The sequence below is a fragment of the Paroedura picta genome, chromosome 5, assembly GCF_049243985.1.
Source record: "Paroedura picta isolate Pp20150507F chromosome 5, Ppicta_v3.0, whole genome shotgun sequence".
NCBI lineage: Eukaryota > Metazoa > Chordata > Lepidosauria > Squamata > Gekkonidae > Paroedura > Paroedura picta.
In genome coordinates, this window is record NC_135373.1 from 58,482,003 (window position 1) to 58,497,664 (window position 15,662).

The window sequence follows — 15,662 nt, forward strand, 5'->3', positions numbered from 1 at the left end:
TTAGTCATATTTATTTATTTTATTTGTAGTATGCCTTTCTCACAAACTCATGGCTGATTGCCAAAAGTAAATATTAACAATCAACAATTCAGGAAATAAAAGTACTACATTTTCATGGATATTAAAACAACACCAGTATTTCATTTATAAAGTACCCCACTTGCTTTGCATATGTGAATAGCTGCTTAACTTGCCTACTTTATGAAGTGATAGCTTCACCAGCTTCAACAGGTGACCTTACCTGTTCCATCAGGTAAGGAAGTATTTTAAAGGTAACTAATATTTTAATCAGTAACTAATGGAGTGATTGTAATAGGCACTCCTGGTAATAGTCAAACTGCACCACTCTGTACAAGTTGTAGATAGCAGTAGACCTACTTAGGATTGCTCCTGCAGATTGTTCCTTTATTGGTTGGTCAATGTTCTCTTGATCTCTGTGATTTCTTTTAACAGTAAGATTCTTGAAATACTGACAAGACCCCATTATTAATAAAAACATTGATTTGGGCCAAAAGATCGTGAGGAACAGATTTTCTCCCTCTCTATTTTGGTTAACAAAGACAGGTAGGTGGGCAGTTGTGTTAGCTGGCTGAATGGAAAGTTTAATAAAAAGCCCTTTACACACAGTTAAGATTTCTATCATAGCTTCCTTCTTCCCTTGCTTTGTTCTTTGTAGCCCTGGGCCTGGATGAGAAGGCTCTGGCATGTTAAGTTGTTGTTATTGAAAACCATAAGATAAGACACAAGGCTGGAGTCTCTCTCTGTGTATGTGTGTACATGTTGAAATAAAATGATAAATTTTCCCTTGGAAGGACTCAGATGAGTGTGGAATTCCCTTCACCTCACTTTTGGCAGCAGAAAGTCCAGCTTTCTTGTTCTGGAGGGGGGAGTTCTCCCATCTTCCCTTTAGTCTTCTCTTTCTGCCAGTAGAGTAGGCGGGCTAATGGAGAGCTCTGAGTGGTTTCAATTTCAGAGTTCCCTTCTGAAGTCCAGCATCTTGAATTACTTTTCCTTGTCTCCAGCAATCTCCCCATCTCACAAAACCATTAAGGCTTTGGCTCAGTAGAGCCCAAGGTATTTGCAGCTTTGTAAAAGTGCTTGGAAACAGCAGAGGAACTGAGCAATGGAGCTGTTGGTGGGATCCTTCAACACTAAGCTACAGGAAGTACTGTGCGCCTGGCCGAGCTCTAAGGACCCTAAATCAGGACATTAAGCCCCCACCCCCCAGATCAGTCTTCTCTTCCCCTCCTTGGACTAAGTTGGGTAAGGAATGAAATGGAGGTGAGTGCCAAAGTAGCAGTGCACTTTCTTCCCCCCAGAATGTGACCACGAATTTCTGCTGTGCACGTAGGGTTGAGCAAGGGTGCAATGGAGAAGGAGAGCCCTGACCACCCCATTCCCCAGGGATCCCAGAGGGCTTCCAGCAGTGGATATTGCCAGAAATGCTATTGTTCTTTATCCCGTCCTCATGATTTTCACTATTGCAGTTGTTTATGTAAACATAAAGAGCCTCTTGTGGTGCAGGGTGGTAAGGCAGCCAACATGCTGTCTGAAGCTCTAACCATGAGGCTGGGAGTTCGATCCCAGCAGCTGGCTCAAGGTTGACTCAGCCTTCCATCCTTCCGAGGTCGGTAAAATGAGTTCCCAGCTTGCTTGCTGGGGGGTAAAATCGTAATGACTGGGAAAGGGAATGACAAACCACCCTGTATTGAGTCTGCCAAGAAAACTCTAGAGGGCGTCACCCTAAGGGTCAGACATTACTCGGTGCTTGCACAGGAGATACCTTTACCTTTATGTAAACATAACATGTGGATTTGTGTTCATCCAATTATTTCCACCATTTGTTGAGGAGTCAAAATAGGTAATTCAGATGCTGTATTCTACTTAGTATAGCTCTGATGCAGATTTTATTTGTTTGTTTTTTTGTTTATTTATATATTTATTTATTTGATTTATACCCCACTACTCCCAGCCAAGTGGCTTGTGGCAGGTTACCCATTTAAAACCCCACAATAAAGCCCCAGTAAAGTAATCTATCCCACCCTGGCAAAGAAAAAACCACCCTCCCCCACTTCACAACCCCCTGCCTCTGGGGATAGATGGTAACAGATGGTAATCTGGGAGTGGCATCTGTTCTAACCAATTGGGGGGGGGGGTGCCCTAGGTCTAATTACCTTGGACTCAGCCAAAGGCCTTGCGAAAGAGTTTCATCTTGCAAGCCCTGTGGAACTGAGAAAGCTCTGACAGATGCTTTCCATCCTTGATTGAGTAGCATCTCTAAGCATGACCCTGTGCAGGCTGACATCTAAAGCTAGCTGTATACAAGCTTTTGTAAGGCAAAGAAGCCTATCTGGTACATCTAGCACACATCCTTTGTGATGTTCAGCAAAGAATGAATGATCCTCAGAAAATTAAACTTGTAGATTGCATGATAACTGACTAAAATAAATGCACTGATGCTTCTATATTTGTATCATTAAAAGATTAAATAGAAAAATATTTATTTGTGTGTATTGAGCAATGGGATTAATATTTGTATATTTATGATATATAAAGTGATAAAGTGAAGCATTAAGGGCTGTATTTAAATAAATATTTAAAGGGCTGTGCTTAAATAATATATAAGTATTTATATATACCTCCATTCCCATCAGTGTTTCATAATCCCTTCACTTGTACAATTTCCTCTGCTCTCTCCCCCATTGAACCCTTTTAAGCCATAGGATTATCTACTCTCTGACAATAGAACTTTGCTGTTGACTTGTGTGCTCTGATATTACAGAAGGCCCAAGCATTCATAGGTCTAGCTCCTGAATTTTAAGGAGTTAGCAGAACTGGAATGACATAGTCTACCAGCAGCTTTTAATTTCATTCTATCAGCTTTCAAAGAAAAATTAGCTTTCAAAGAAAAATTATTGGCAATTTTATTTGGTACACTTATTTATTTATTTACTTTAGAGTTGCAGTGTGTAAAATTGTTATACCTTGTTAGCTGCCAGAAACCAGTTTATGTGAGTGGTGGGATACAAGTTGAATCATAAATAAAATACTCTAAATAAAGAAGATTTTTGGCTATTCCAGATTTATACTTTACAGTAGGCTAACTTCTGTTTTGTGTGGGTTACAGTTTGCTTTTGTTTGTTTGTTTAACTTTCTGTGGGCCACTGAATAATACAGTGCACGACTGGGTATTCAGGCAAGTTTAACAGTTAAAACCCAAAGGTCATGTAGCTCTCATATTTGGAAGGATCCCAGCAACACCTAGTTGATGGTCCAGTGTGCAATTGTCTATTTATTGTTGCTTCCAAGATATGGTTGTCAAGCTGAGCCTGGCAACTGATGGGAGGATTAGGGGGTGAGAACATGGGCCTGTGTGCAACATGGCCTGTGTCCCTATTTCACTTCTGGGAAAAATCTGGAAGTGACAAGGGCTAGATAGAGTTTTCAACAATTCCTAGAGCTGCACCATGTAACTTCTAGGTTCTTCCCAGGAGTGATGTAGGGATGCAGTCATTGTCACCTTAAAAAAAAATCCCCACCACCACTTCAAGCAAGAGTGAGCAACAGAATCTTGATGCAGGGATTCCCTGTCTAGACTGAAGAACTAGAAGGCCTATCCAATAATAGACTATCTTTATTGAAGTGATTTTAAGAGCTATTACTCATTCCAATTTGTTTAGAATATAATTTATATTTTATTGAAATATTGAAGGCAAATCTAACAGAAAAAATAGAGTTTCTGCTAATTTCCATGCAAAATTCAGAAGAGCTGAATCCCAGAGTGACGCACAAATGCATGTTCAGATTACTGTTTTGGCTCTAATCAAAATGTAATTAAAATTCTATTGCAAAGCTCATACTGTGGAGCTGAAGGATGACCTTATAATAAATCCTGAAATCAGTGAACTAATCATCTCAGGTACTCGTATTTAACCTTTCTTTATCACATCTCTCTCTCTATCCAATGTTCTAATTTAATTTAAAACTCCAGAGGGTAACAGGACATATTTCAATATAATAGTATAATCATCTGTCATTTTTATAATAATACAATATATATAAGATGAGATATTTTATTTTACATCAATTAAAGCATGTGCTTGGAATGCTGTTTTTATAGATGGATTAAAAATAAAGGTTAGATTGCACACGGTGGAATAGGTGATGGTATTCTCACCAGCAGATGAAGAAGATTCTGGCATACCCACATAGCATTTACTGGCCCTCATTTTACTTACCTTCACTTTGGCTTCTTTTCTAGCACCACGACCACCCATTACTATATATGGTGGGTCAAGAGGGCTTAGTTTTAAAAAATGTACTGATTGTGGTGCAAAAATGACCCCAAAAGATGACTGCTGAAGTGGAAGAAGTGCTAGCCCCTCCAAAGACTCCTTCACCTGGACCTAATTTGCCACATTCTCATTTTCAGAAAGCAAGTTTGGACTGGAACTAACCATCATCTCGGTTCCATGCCCTACTGGACCAAAAGCCAACCCATGTATTCCATAGTCATCACCCCAGCCGGTATATTGTGGCTTCTGTATCCATATTTTATATTCCTAGCATATCTAACAAAACAGGGAGACTACTATGACCCTGGAACTAGACCAGATCCAGTGTGGATTCAGCTATGGCTATGGTATCAAGAAAACTTTAATCTTCTATTCCTGTTTCTCACATGAAAGGGGGCAAAGAATGGGCACACCCAATGCTGATATTAATTCTGAAGACCCCTTAGATCTGAGCCCAGGTAGGGAACTTGACTCCAGCATCCTGTACAGAAGACTTTAGAATTTAAAGTGAAAAAATTTTAGGCATGGCCTAATCCTTGGAGATTGAGTTGGTCAGTTGGTCACAACTGACCACAGGCCCAAGTATGAGATCTTGAGCTGCCTTTATTCAGAATCTCATGGTGCCATCAGTTTTCCATGCTGAAGGGGTTGACAGATCTAGCGCAAGGCAAAGACCCACATCTCTCCAGGCCATATCCTGTCATATTAAACATGCTTACAATGTTAAACAGGATACACCCAACTATCTGTCCACATGCTTTCCTACCTCATCCCAGAGGACTCAGGTGGGCAAGCAGCGTGGAGGCTTCTTGATGCTTCAGTCCTGTGTAGGACCAGGAGGCTGCACAGAAGCCCCCCCCCCCTCCATATGCAGCAGACCAGACTGTGTGAGGCTGGGGTCAATAGTGGCCTCCCAGCACCACGTGGTCAGAGCTGCTGTGCCAGGAGGGCCTTCCATGTGGGCCTGCATTGGATGGCCCAGTGCATTCCTGTGTGCGCCAGGCTTTGCTGCTAGTAAATATATATTTTTTAATTAAATGCCCACAACCTGTATAATCCCTCCAGCTCTCTGGTGTATCCCTGGGGTTACATTTAACCCTGGCTGGGAAATGCTGCTTTATGGTAATTTCCATTAAAGGGGGGGGGGGGAATTGATGGTAATGGACTGGATGTGGTTATCTGAAATCCCCTTTCTTAGTTTGTGTGGATTTTTTTCAGTTCAGAAATAATTACTTTACTTAGGAGAAAGTTCATCGTTATTACTCATTTATTGGCTTCCTTAACACAGTACAAAAGTAAACAGATGATTTGCTTGTAGGTGAAGGAAAGGAAGAATTTCAGTAGCAAAAATCACTTTAAAATCTTACTGGCCGTGGTGATCTAAGGGCACATCCCTAGCTGAATCTTTGTTTGATCTGCTTTTGTGATACACATTTTTTTCCCCTGGATGCTGTTTTGTACTAGATTACACAAAAGATTTTGATGTGCTGCGATGACAGATTTGGTTTCAGGCCAGTCTTGCACCATGGGCAACATGCTTCAAAGATTTGAAGGGCGTGTTTTGAAGTATGAAAGCTTTGGTTCAAACACTATGATAGACATTATTGTTGTAACTTTAGCCTTAGGTTACAAGATAATTTTTAATGTTCACCTAATTAGGTCACAGGGTTTTGCAACTGAACCTAGAATAAAGACAGCTAAGACAAATTTTGGATGTAAGACAACCCGCAACTTAATATTAAATACAAAAGATTGGCAACAGACAAATTAATTAACTATAACACAGATGCAGTGCAGGTGACAACTAAGCAGGGTGCGAAAGCATCAGGCATGCTCTTTATAAGCATCTGGTTAAGTCTACTCTTGCTCTGAACAATCGTCAGAAGTGTTCTAGGATCTCCTTGTCATGCGGTGCTAGGTCTATGAGGGGAACAAGTCAGATCATGTTTCTCTAGCCAAGAGAACTTTGTGTGAAAGATTGTGATTGCCCCAAGGAGTGTCTGTCTCAGTTCTACAGCCAAAGATTCCTTGAGATTCTGGTCTGAGTAATTTTCCTTTCACCTGCCTTCCCCATGAGCCAACCTGGAAAGTCTGCCCCTACATCCAACCCTTTGCAGGGAGGGGCAGCAGTGATGTTCAGTGCTACAACCTACCATAAAGAATAACTCTCCCCCCTTTTGAAAATATTCACTTTTAACAACTGGGTAAAAAATCCTATTCCATTCTTTTCTCATATGGACAAATGCAAAATAAACTGGGTCCGTTTTTCTCCCTGATGAATTGAGGTGTAGACAGAAGAGAGACTGAATCAATTTCTTTAAATAATATCACTAAATGTGTCCATTTTTACAATCTGTTGCCTTTAACAGTAACTTTTTAAAAGGAATAGCTGCTGTTTTCTGATATCATCTGAACTGATAAAAGTTTCAGAATCACCAATCAGCTTACACGTAATAGCACATTAGGGAGACAAGCCGTAACATCTGAAAGCATTATTGTGGATTACAGTTAGATCTCAATTGACGAAAAAAATCAGCACAAGCCGCAAAATGTTTCCTATATCCAAATTTCAGTGTAGAACATTTTATTAAATCTAATTATGATTAAATACCATTGTTAAAGGATCTTAAATTTTGCAGCTGTAACAGTCTAAACATAATGAGCAGGGTTTTTCTAAAAAATTAAAGCACATAGTGTACCTCAGATGATCAGTAATTGTAATCTTAAATCTTTGTCCGTAAAAACTTGAATGAGTCTTTACTGTTAAATTCAAATGAGTAGCCGTGTTGGTCTGAAGTAGCATAAGTAGCTCCTCACTGTTGTATGGAGCAAGCAACATACAGGGAGGTGATAGCCTTTGATCTCTAATAGCAGCATTTTGGTTTCTCTTTGTAAAGTACACTGAAGTCTAGGGGATTGATTGGCTGTTTTGACAAAGGATTATCATTGGCTGTATTTGGTTGTGACACAGTCTACTAATGTAACAGAATTGATTTTTGCTATATATTCCCAGTCATGTAAGAAGATCACAGTCTGACGAAGAGTACTTGCACTCGAAAGTTCACGCATTGAATAAATCTTGGTTGGTCTTAAAGGTGCCACTGGACTCTGTATTTACTGTTAAGATTCAGTATGAATGCATAAATTAGGAAAAGAGCAACCTTCTTCCTTCAATTATTAAGCATAAAGATCTCCCAATGTGAAAATTGCAAACTGGACTGGAACCTAATTCTAGTTTGTTTGTTTTTTAAAAAGGGATTGTAAGCTCCTTAGAGCAAGGACCTGTCATCTTGGAGTTTAGAAAGTGCCATATTCATTAATAGTGTTAAATAATTAGAAAAAATGTGAAATAAAAATGGAATTGTGTCTTCAAATATATTTAGAAATATATTTTTCTAACCAGAAGAGCTCTCCGGGGCAACTGCCTAGATGAAATTCAAGGATTTTTAGTACTAGTTTTTGAGGAAAGAGAGCTGCATTTGTTTCTGAATTTATCTCAGACACATAAATTTAGGGACATAATGGGGGCAGTTATAGATATTAAGGTTTTTTAAAGGTTTACCTCTTACTGGTGATTAGTGAGCATAATTTAATGGACTAGTAATTGGTTTTGATATTTATGGAAGATATACTACCTAACAGCTAGATGAATATCAGTAAATTTTGCTAGTATTTGGTACAGCCTTTCAGATACAGCAATTTGGTTCAATCTAAGCAGTATGTATACTGATTTATATTACATCTGGGACCTTGTGCATATATAAACAATTTTCCCTGATGACCCAACCACACTTAATGATCATTGCTAAAACTTAATGAATCTCTATTACAGTCGTGTCTTCATTCTTTCCTGTCTTTAATTGGTAATTGTGTGGGTATTTTTTATCATCTGTTTCCTCATGGGAAGTTTTAAAGAGGAAATATTCACTGCTACAGGATGAGAAATTATCTTTCAAATTGGAATTTTGCTTGCAGTCATCTTTTATGTACATATCTTCAATGACCAGAGATAGTCCTCTTCCTAGAGTACATGTCTGGAAATTATGCTATGTATATGGGGTCAGAAGAGAGGTTGAATTAATCTGGTTGCATTGTTGCCACTGTAGAAGGAGTCTCATGAAAATACTAGTGAGATAGCAGTTTTGTCTACTGCAGGGAAACAGAACCGGCCACTGGTAAATTAAAAACTAACATTATTTATTATATATATGAGCTTTTGTGAGACAGAGGTCACTATTGCATCTAGATCATTTCTTTCCAAGAAGGGGTACCACCCCCAGACCATTCAAAGCTGGTAAAATGTCCTGTTGTTCACCTAGCCTACCAGGTGGGCAGCTGAGCCTGAGCTGAACTGGAACTGTTGGCCTATTCAGGACGTCAGAATATTACAAAGGAACCCGGAGGAAAAAAAACATAGAGATCAACAAGGTGGCATGCAGGTGCCTGGAGAACTGTAAACCCTCTCAGCAGGGACTGTTCAAGTTGGTACACAAGATGGTTTGTAGAAGGTGTTGAATCGGCAGTTTTAACTAATAACTGAAGTTTACATAGAAAAAAGGTAATCCTATACTTTCCTGAAGCCAGAGTGGAATCACTGTGAAAGTGATGATCTTCTGAACTGGACTCCTGAGTAGGATGCCTTGGTCTGCCAGACATATACTCCTTTGTCTGATCTGAGCTTTGACTCATGGCTTTCCTTCTCCTCTGCTATTAGAGTCCTAGGAGATATTGGGGGGATGACAGTGGTACACATAATATTCAGGAAGTTCTTGATCTGCTTGTTCTACCATGTCTTGAACAGGACCTTGCTGTGAGAGTGGGCTGGGGATCTCCCCATGGAGATCCAAGCCCCATGGGGGCCTCCTTTCTCCTGGAGGTTTTTTCCCCAAGTCAAGGCTGGATGAGGATAGATCCTGACATAAAGCATGCTTGAACATTGCTCCACAAGACATTGGAGCCCATTGCTATATCACAATGGCTGTGACCCTTGGTCTTAAGGGATAGAATAACCCTGTCAAACACATCCACTATTGTTGCCATGCAACAGCACTACCACCATGTCCAGATTAAGGTTCGCTTTGTTTGCTTTCATCCAGTCCATTACAGATTCAGAATCTGTACTTCCTCTCTAGAAGCAGAAGAGAGAGCTTGGTAACATCTACATATCAGTGCTGCTGTATTCCAAATCCTGAGCAACTTCTCTAGTAGATTTATGTAGATTTCAAACTGTGTAAGAGATGAGGTAGAATCTTATTGTTCATCATCAGTCAGATGTCATGGAATTGAAAAGCAGTCTTCTATCTTTTGAACCCACCTGAACCTTACCAATTCTTAATTGATATTTTGCATCAAGATTGTGCTTACACTTCTTTTTTAATTTTTTCAGTTACTGTAATGGGTGCATGCTGGATCCAACGTGTGGCTTTTGCTATAAACTGAACAAGTCAAGTATTGTGGAATCCTCCTGTGTTCCTGTTAATAAAAAATCTACAATGGAAGCTGCTTGGGGCAGGTATGTTCGTTTTGCTGTCCCTTAATTTGATCAGAGAGATACAGTAATTTAAATATTAGTTTTCCATGATAACCAGTCCTTTTTATATTAGAAAGTGTGGATGTTACGTAAGTTTTCATAATTGCATTTGTCGTCGTCATTATCATCATCATAATCATCATGTTCTCTAGGAGTTTTCATTTGTCAAACAACCCTTTCATTTGGCTTTCTTTTCTTCCCCTTCCCCCTGCCTCTCTCGGAAAATAAAAGCACTCTTCAGTAGAATCATTTGTGACTGCCTACTTAAAGGTCACATAATATTTTTCCCTGACATCAATTGCGAGGAAAAACAAGTCTTAATAAACATTTTGCCAAGATTCAGTTATGACTTTTGAATAAATGTGATGTACCTAAAGCTAGTGAAGTGACAGAAGGAGGCACAAGTAATTAGAATTAATACAGAATGCCAAACAGCCCCGATGCTTGTGACTAGGGATGGGCACACAGTTGATTCAGTAGCTCCCAAACCAATACACTTTCCCCAAACATCTACCATACTTTTGTCTGGTTCATTGTGGTTGTTGGTCCATTTAAACCTAACAGCTTGATAGTGGGGGAGTGGAGCAAAACTGATCATTGAAATGACTGCCAGCCATTTCAGTCTAACAGCCTGATGGGTCAGCCCATGACATTGCTAGGTTTAAATGGCTGCCTGCCATTTAGCCTGTCTGTTTTGTCCCCCCCAACACACAGACTTCATAGCAGGCAATTCTCTCCCTTCTAGCCGCAGCAAGCCATAGCCAGGAGAAGGAGTGTCCAAAATAGCTGGTTTGGTTTGGGAAAACTTCAGTTTGGGGTTTTATTTGAGGGCTGCCCCAAATCGAAATGGAATTTCTAGGTTTGTGCCCATCCTGACTTGCAAAATGTGTTAAGATAAGCTAGCATGCACAGAGGAGGAATGAGTATACTGTGTCCACTCTCCTTTGTACATCTTTACACATGAGCAGAATGCCTGTGTACATAGGTTTGTAGATGCTGTGTCATTGTGGGGACAAGGGCCAGCATGCTTGCTTTCCCTCTATGTCCATTGGCTTGTTGCTACATCTGTTGTGAATAATTTTCTGTTTATGTATTGGAAAATGTGGCAAATTCAGAGCAACTGAAGGAGTGTTCCATTTTCTCCTCACTTTAGATACGTACATTACAGAAGCTACTGCTGCATCTGAAATTTTTATTGTGTCTTTGAATACCTTTGAAATATTTAAAACCATGACCTAGAACATAAAGTTTCTATATTGATGAGTTCAACTAAACTTGTCCAGTATGCTAGTAGGGTTCCTTGAGGAATAATTTCTTTGCTTCCTAACTTTGTTTGATAATAATACAGTACTCAAACAATCACAGAGCGGCTGATGAAAATGACAGCCCTTGTTGAGTTCCTTCTGTAATGTCTTGCTCAATTTACCCCTTCTCCTACACAGTAGCTATCTAGTGTGAGGACTCGTTCCCCTGAATCATTTTGCTGATTTTATTTTTTAATGCTGCTGGTAAAATGTCAGGGATCAAGCCAAAACAGGTCTACTCAGAGGAAAGTCCAATTTAATAAATGGAACAATCTCAACATAGTGTTTTTAGGACTGCACTCTTAGTCTGGCAGTTTAAAGCCTTTGTTTCATCTTTTCTTTTTGAGAGATGATATATGTTGATCATTGATGAGTAAAGGTGATACTCAAATTTATAAACCATTGTGGATTTCTCTTGTCAGTTATGAGTTTTTTAGAAATAGAATCATCACAAAATCCACAGTGGAAGCTTTTAACCATCAGTTCAAGCAGAAATAAATATATTTTGATCTGTCAAGATCTGTCAACAGTTTCATCTTCTTATGAGAGATTCTAGATATTTGTTTCACAGCTGCAATACTGCATGTCAGGTGAATAATTCCAGTTCAGAATTTGACATTATTGTCCAAATTGCAGATGTCACCTACAGTAGAGGGAATAGAGGAGATGTCATCATCTTATGGTTACCCTGATGGCTGTTTGCATTATAGGGGCTGGTGTGGAAAACTGAAAGAACCATAGTGTGTCAAAATGATGGGGAGCAAAGTTTACAGGAGCAGTGCTATTGTCTCTTCATTTCATTGTAGAGGAATCTGTGGGAGGAGGAAGAGGGAGGGCATGCTTACAAGGATTAACTAAAAGTAATAAAAAAGCACTGTTTAAATTGCTCTTTTAAGAAACTTTCAGCCAGTATGACTGATTCAAGACAAAGCAAAATTGTATATCTTCTGACTAAGACCCAGCAGAATCTGTCTCTAGGCAGGACAAAAATTATGTTCTAAAATATATTGGAGTTGTGGATTCCCCAGTATAAGCAGTGTTAAAGAAAAAGCCATGTTTACATGCACTCAAAGAATTTCTTATAGCTTTGGGATCCCTGCTTACACCCATGAAAACCCTTCATAAATGTAGTTAGGAGTTGTTTGTTTTATTAAAACTCCCTGGAAATAGTAGCTCTTAAGCAGCATGCTGTGCTGTGCTATGCTGAACTGCAGTTTTGTTTCAGGCAAAATGTTAATTCCATAAGGGGCTGAGATTTACAGCTTTGGAGAATACAAAAATTAGATTCTTGCAGAAAATATAATTTTGCACTAGAAGCTGGGACCCTGGAAATTAGAAATTGAATCTTAACAACTGCAAAGGGTCTTGTACTGGGTCATTGATACAAAGTTTCAATATCATAATCATGTTATAGCAGACCTTGACACCTTTTCCTTGGGTCTAGGAGCCGGCTCAAAAATGTAGAGACCAGACACATTCATCACCCTTCAAGGTTTCATGTTCTATTTTCTAATTATTGCTATCAAAAAACCTAATCCTAACCATTTCTAACCTTGTGAGTTTATTAAAGCCATGACGAACTGCTGTTGCGAAATAAGTGAGGGACCCATGAGAACGCAAGGGGGTGGGAGTCTCATGCCCTCTCTTGCTTTTCCTCCTTGCCATCCTCAGCAGTTCTTGCAGCCTCTCCTTCCCTCCCTCCCACCCACCCACCTACCTCCACTTTTCTGTTTCTCCCTGGCAGCCTCTATTCCCATTCACTCAACCACTATTTTCTTTTCCCCTCCTCCATCTTTACTTTTTCTTTTTCTGTTTGCCTTTTTACTCTTAGCCAGTCTAGCTTTACCTTCCCCGCCTTTCATATTTTTTCCTGTTTAAATCTTTCTCTCTGCCTTCTCCAGCATCAACACTAATCGAGCCTTGGATTTACTTCAGATTTCCTTGCGAGCTCCAAAATTGCCACTAAAATCTTTTGGTGGCAAACATTTCATAAGGAAGCAGACATTGCTTCTATGGTTTTGTATGTCTTTTAGTGGGGGTCTTAATGGGCGATTCTAAGACTACTGTTACCCACCACGAGCCTGTAGGGAGTGCCGGGAAATAAATCTAATAATTATAGTAATATAATAATAATAAAATAATAATGTTTGTTTTAAACCCAAGTGTTTTTCTGTTGATTTTAATACTTTTCTGCAAATCTGGTACTTCTAGTATATCCCTTGTCTGTTCCTGGCTACATTTTTTTGTGTGGTTGTGGGTGTATTTTTAATTCCATATCTATGGCTCCTTTCATAATTAGATATAGTGATATGAGAAGACCTGATTATCAACACCACAACAGAATGCTAAGCTCTAACCTAACTTTCCCCCAGTTTCTCATAATTCTATTATTTCTTTTTAAAGTATGACTTAAGTGGAAGTCAGCATAGAAAACAAATAGTTAGCAAATGGCTTTATCCATCATCAGTGGTGTAAAGTTACGTTTACATATGAACAAGTAATGAAACGCACTTCATTTACACTTTTATCATGCAACCAAAATGTTCTGATGATGGAGGGTTGTCAAAAGACACTATAGTAAAATCATCTGGTTTCTCCTAGGGAGGGAGTTTAACTGGACATAATAAACGGTCTTTAAAACTCTTTTGTAACAGTAAGTAATTACTCCCCCCCTCCCCAAAAAGCTTACCAAACTAAAGCTATTTTCAAAGCAGTGGTTGCATTTTCACAATGTGATTCATGAGTAAAATTTATTTATATCTATTTATTTATGTATAAGAGGGGTCAAATTACAACTATTTTTCTGAGTTTATTAAGAGTGAAAACTTAAAAATAAAATATCCACATATACTACATCCAAACGTGGCTATCTTTAAGCTATGTGGAGCTCTGGCTAAGAAGCCAAACATTTTGCAGACCCAAGCACCTTTTCAGCAGAAACAGCAGCTTAAGTCTAGGATGCTCCATGATATCACAAGGGAAAGGCCATGGTTCATAGGTCAAGCATATCCAGAATATCCCTGGTTCACACCAAACAGTTTCAGATATCAGTATTTCAGGTAGCAAATGTTGAGAAAGACCTTTTTTCTACCTGAAATGTGGCCATTCTGTCAGCCAGAGAAGAGAATGCTGATCTAGGTTGACCAAGAGTATGAAGTCGTGTTCATTAGGGAACCTTGGATGCATTTCTCTGATTACATGTCTGGTTGCAGAAACCCTGAAAACATGCCTTGACTAGTCACACCTGTCCTGAATGAGAAGAAGTGCCCACATCTGCCAACAGAAGTCCTCAAATTACTTCTTCACAAAAGTAGGAAGAAATATAGTACAGCATGCCACACATCAGAAAGTGTTACCTTGGAGTAATAAAAGGCTACTGTAATTTATATGTACAGTATTCATGTTAATTGAATACTGTATGAGCCATATGATTTTGTTTTGAATTTGTATTTTCTTTCCAGACTCAGGGGCTTTCCGCACCGGGATCCTTGTAGCAAATTGTTTGCTGAACGAAAAATCGCCATTTAAAATAGTGGAATTCGTCGTTATGCATACCTGCCTTTGTAGTGGAATCCAGTTGCCTTTATATCGTTTCCCACAGGCATCCGGTCTCGGCAAAAATCGCTAGAAAGGAAGCGCTATTGCCGAGCTCGTCCTGCCCCTGGCCGTCAAGCAGCCAATGGGCGGCCATTAGCATGCTCCCAAACAGCCCCTTTCCCTTTAAGAAAGTTTTTTTTTAAACACACCTGTTGCAACGAATATGCGTTGCTTCGTTGCAACGGAGAGACCCATCCAGCTGGCAGGTGTGTTTGAGCTGCCGTTTCATCGTTGCCACGCTCCCCCCGAGTGAAAAAAAAATCCCCCCCCCTCACGGGCGCGATTTTTGGCCGAAAACAGTGTGAAAAATAAAGGGAAAATAAATCAGCAAACGGGCTTCTCTGTTGTTTGTGCTTAGTGACTGTAAACAGCTCTGGGGAGGGACTGCAGCCGGGGAAGCCTCACTGACTAAACGGAGGCTCGCTGGTGCGTTGATCTCCGCTCGCTCGGAGAAAAAAAAATGGCGATCACTTCGCCGGAAGATCAGAGGAGAGAGCCAGGGGGAGGGACTTTGTAGAAACCACAACAATAATAACGCACAGAACTTTCCCGCTAGTGTTGCAGATTGGTTGCAGGAGTGTAGCGCTTTCCGGAAGGTGAATCCACTTTTGGGGATTTCCCTGAAAGCGCTACAAGGAAGCACTTTTTGCGGATCGGTTTCAGATGTGTGGCAGATTGTCAACGACGTTGTGCATAATGGCAAATCAGTAGCGTTTTCAATTGGCAACCATTGTCCGATTTTGAAGGAGTGCGGAAAGCCCCTCAGTTTTCCCTTATGGGTTGAAGTATTCTTCAGCTAAAAGCTTTAAAATTTGTAATTTGCATTGCTGCCGAAATATTAAGCGGAAATAAAATAACAAGGAGTAAACTCTGCATAGCACATATTCACAAATGCATGTCAAATACATGCTATAGTTTCCCTAAGTATCTCCAGGA

The 15,662-nt window shown here is 39.7% G+C and overlaps 1 protein-coding gene across 1 annotated transcript in view; it reads left to right on the top strand.

Annotated features, from left to right (window-relative positions):
* The window catches only part of SLC2A13 (solute carrier family 2 member 13), a 134,308-nt gene that overhangs the window by 98,806 nt on the left and 19,840 nt on the right, over positions 1 to 15,662 (top strand). Inside the window, exon 7 of the mRNA XM_077338196.1 lies at positions 9,682 to 9,807. Coding sequence (XP_077194311.1) covers positions 9,682 to 9,807 — 126 coding nt within the window. The remainder of the gene's footprint in view (positions 1 to 9,681; positions 9,808 to 15,662) is intronic.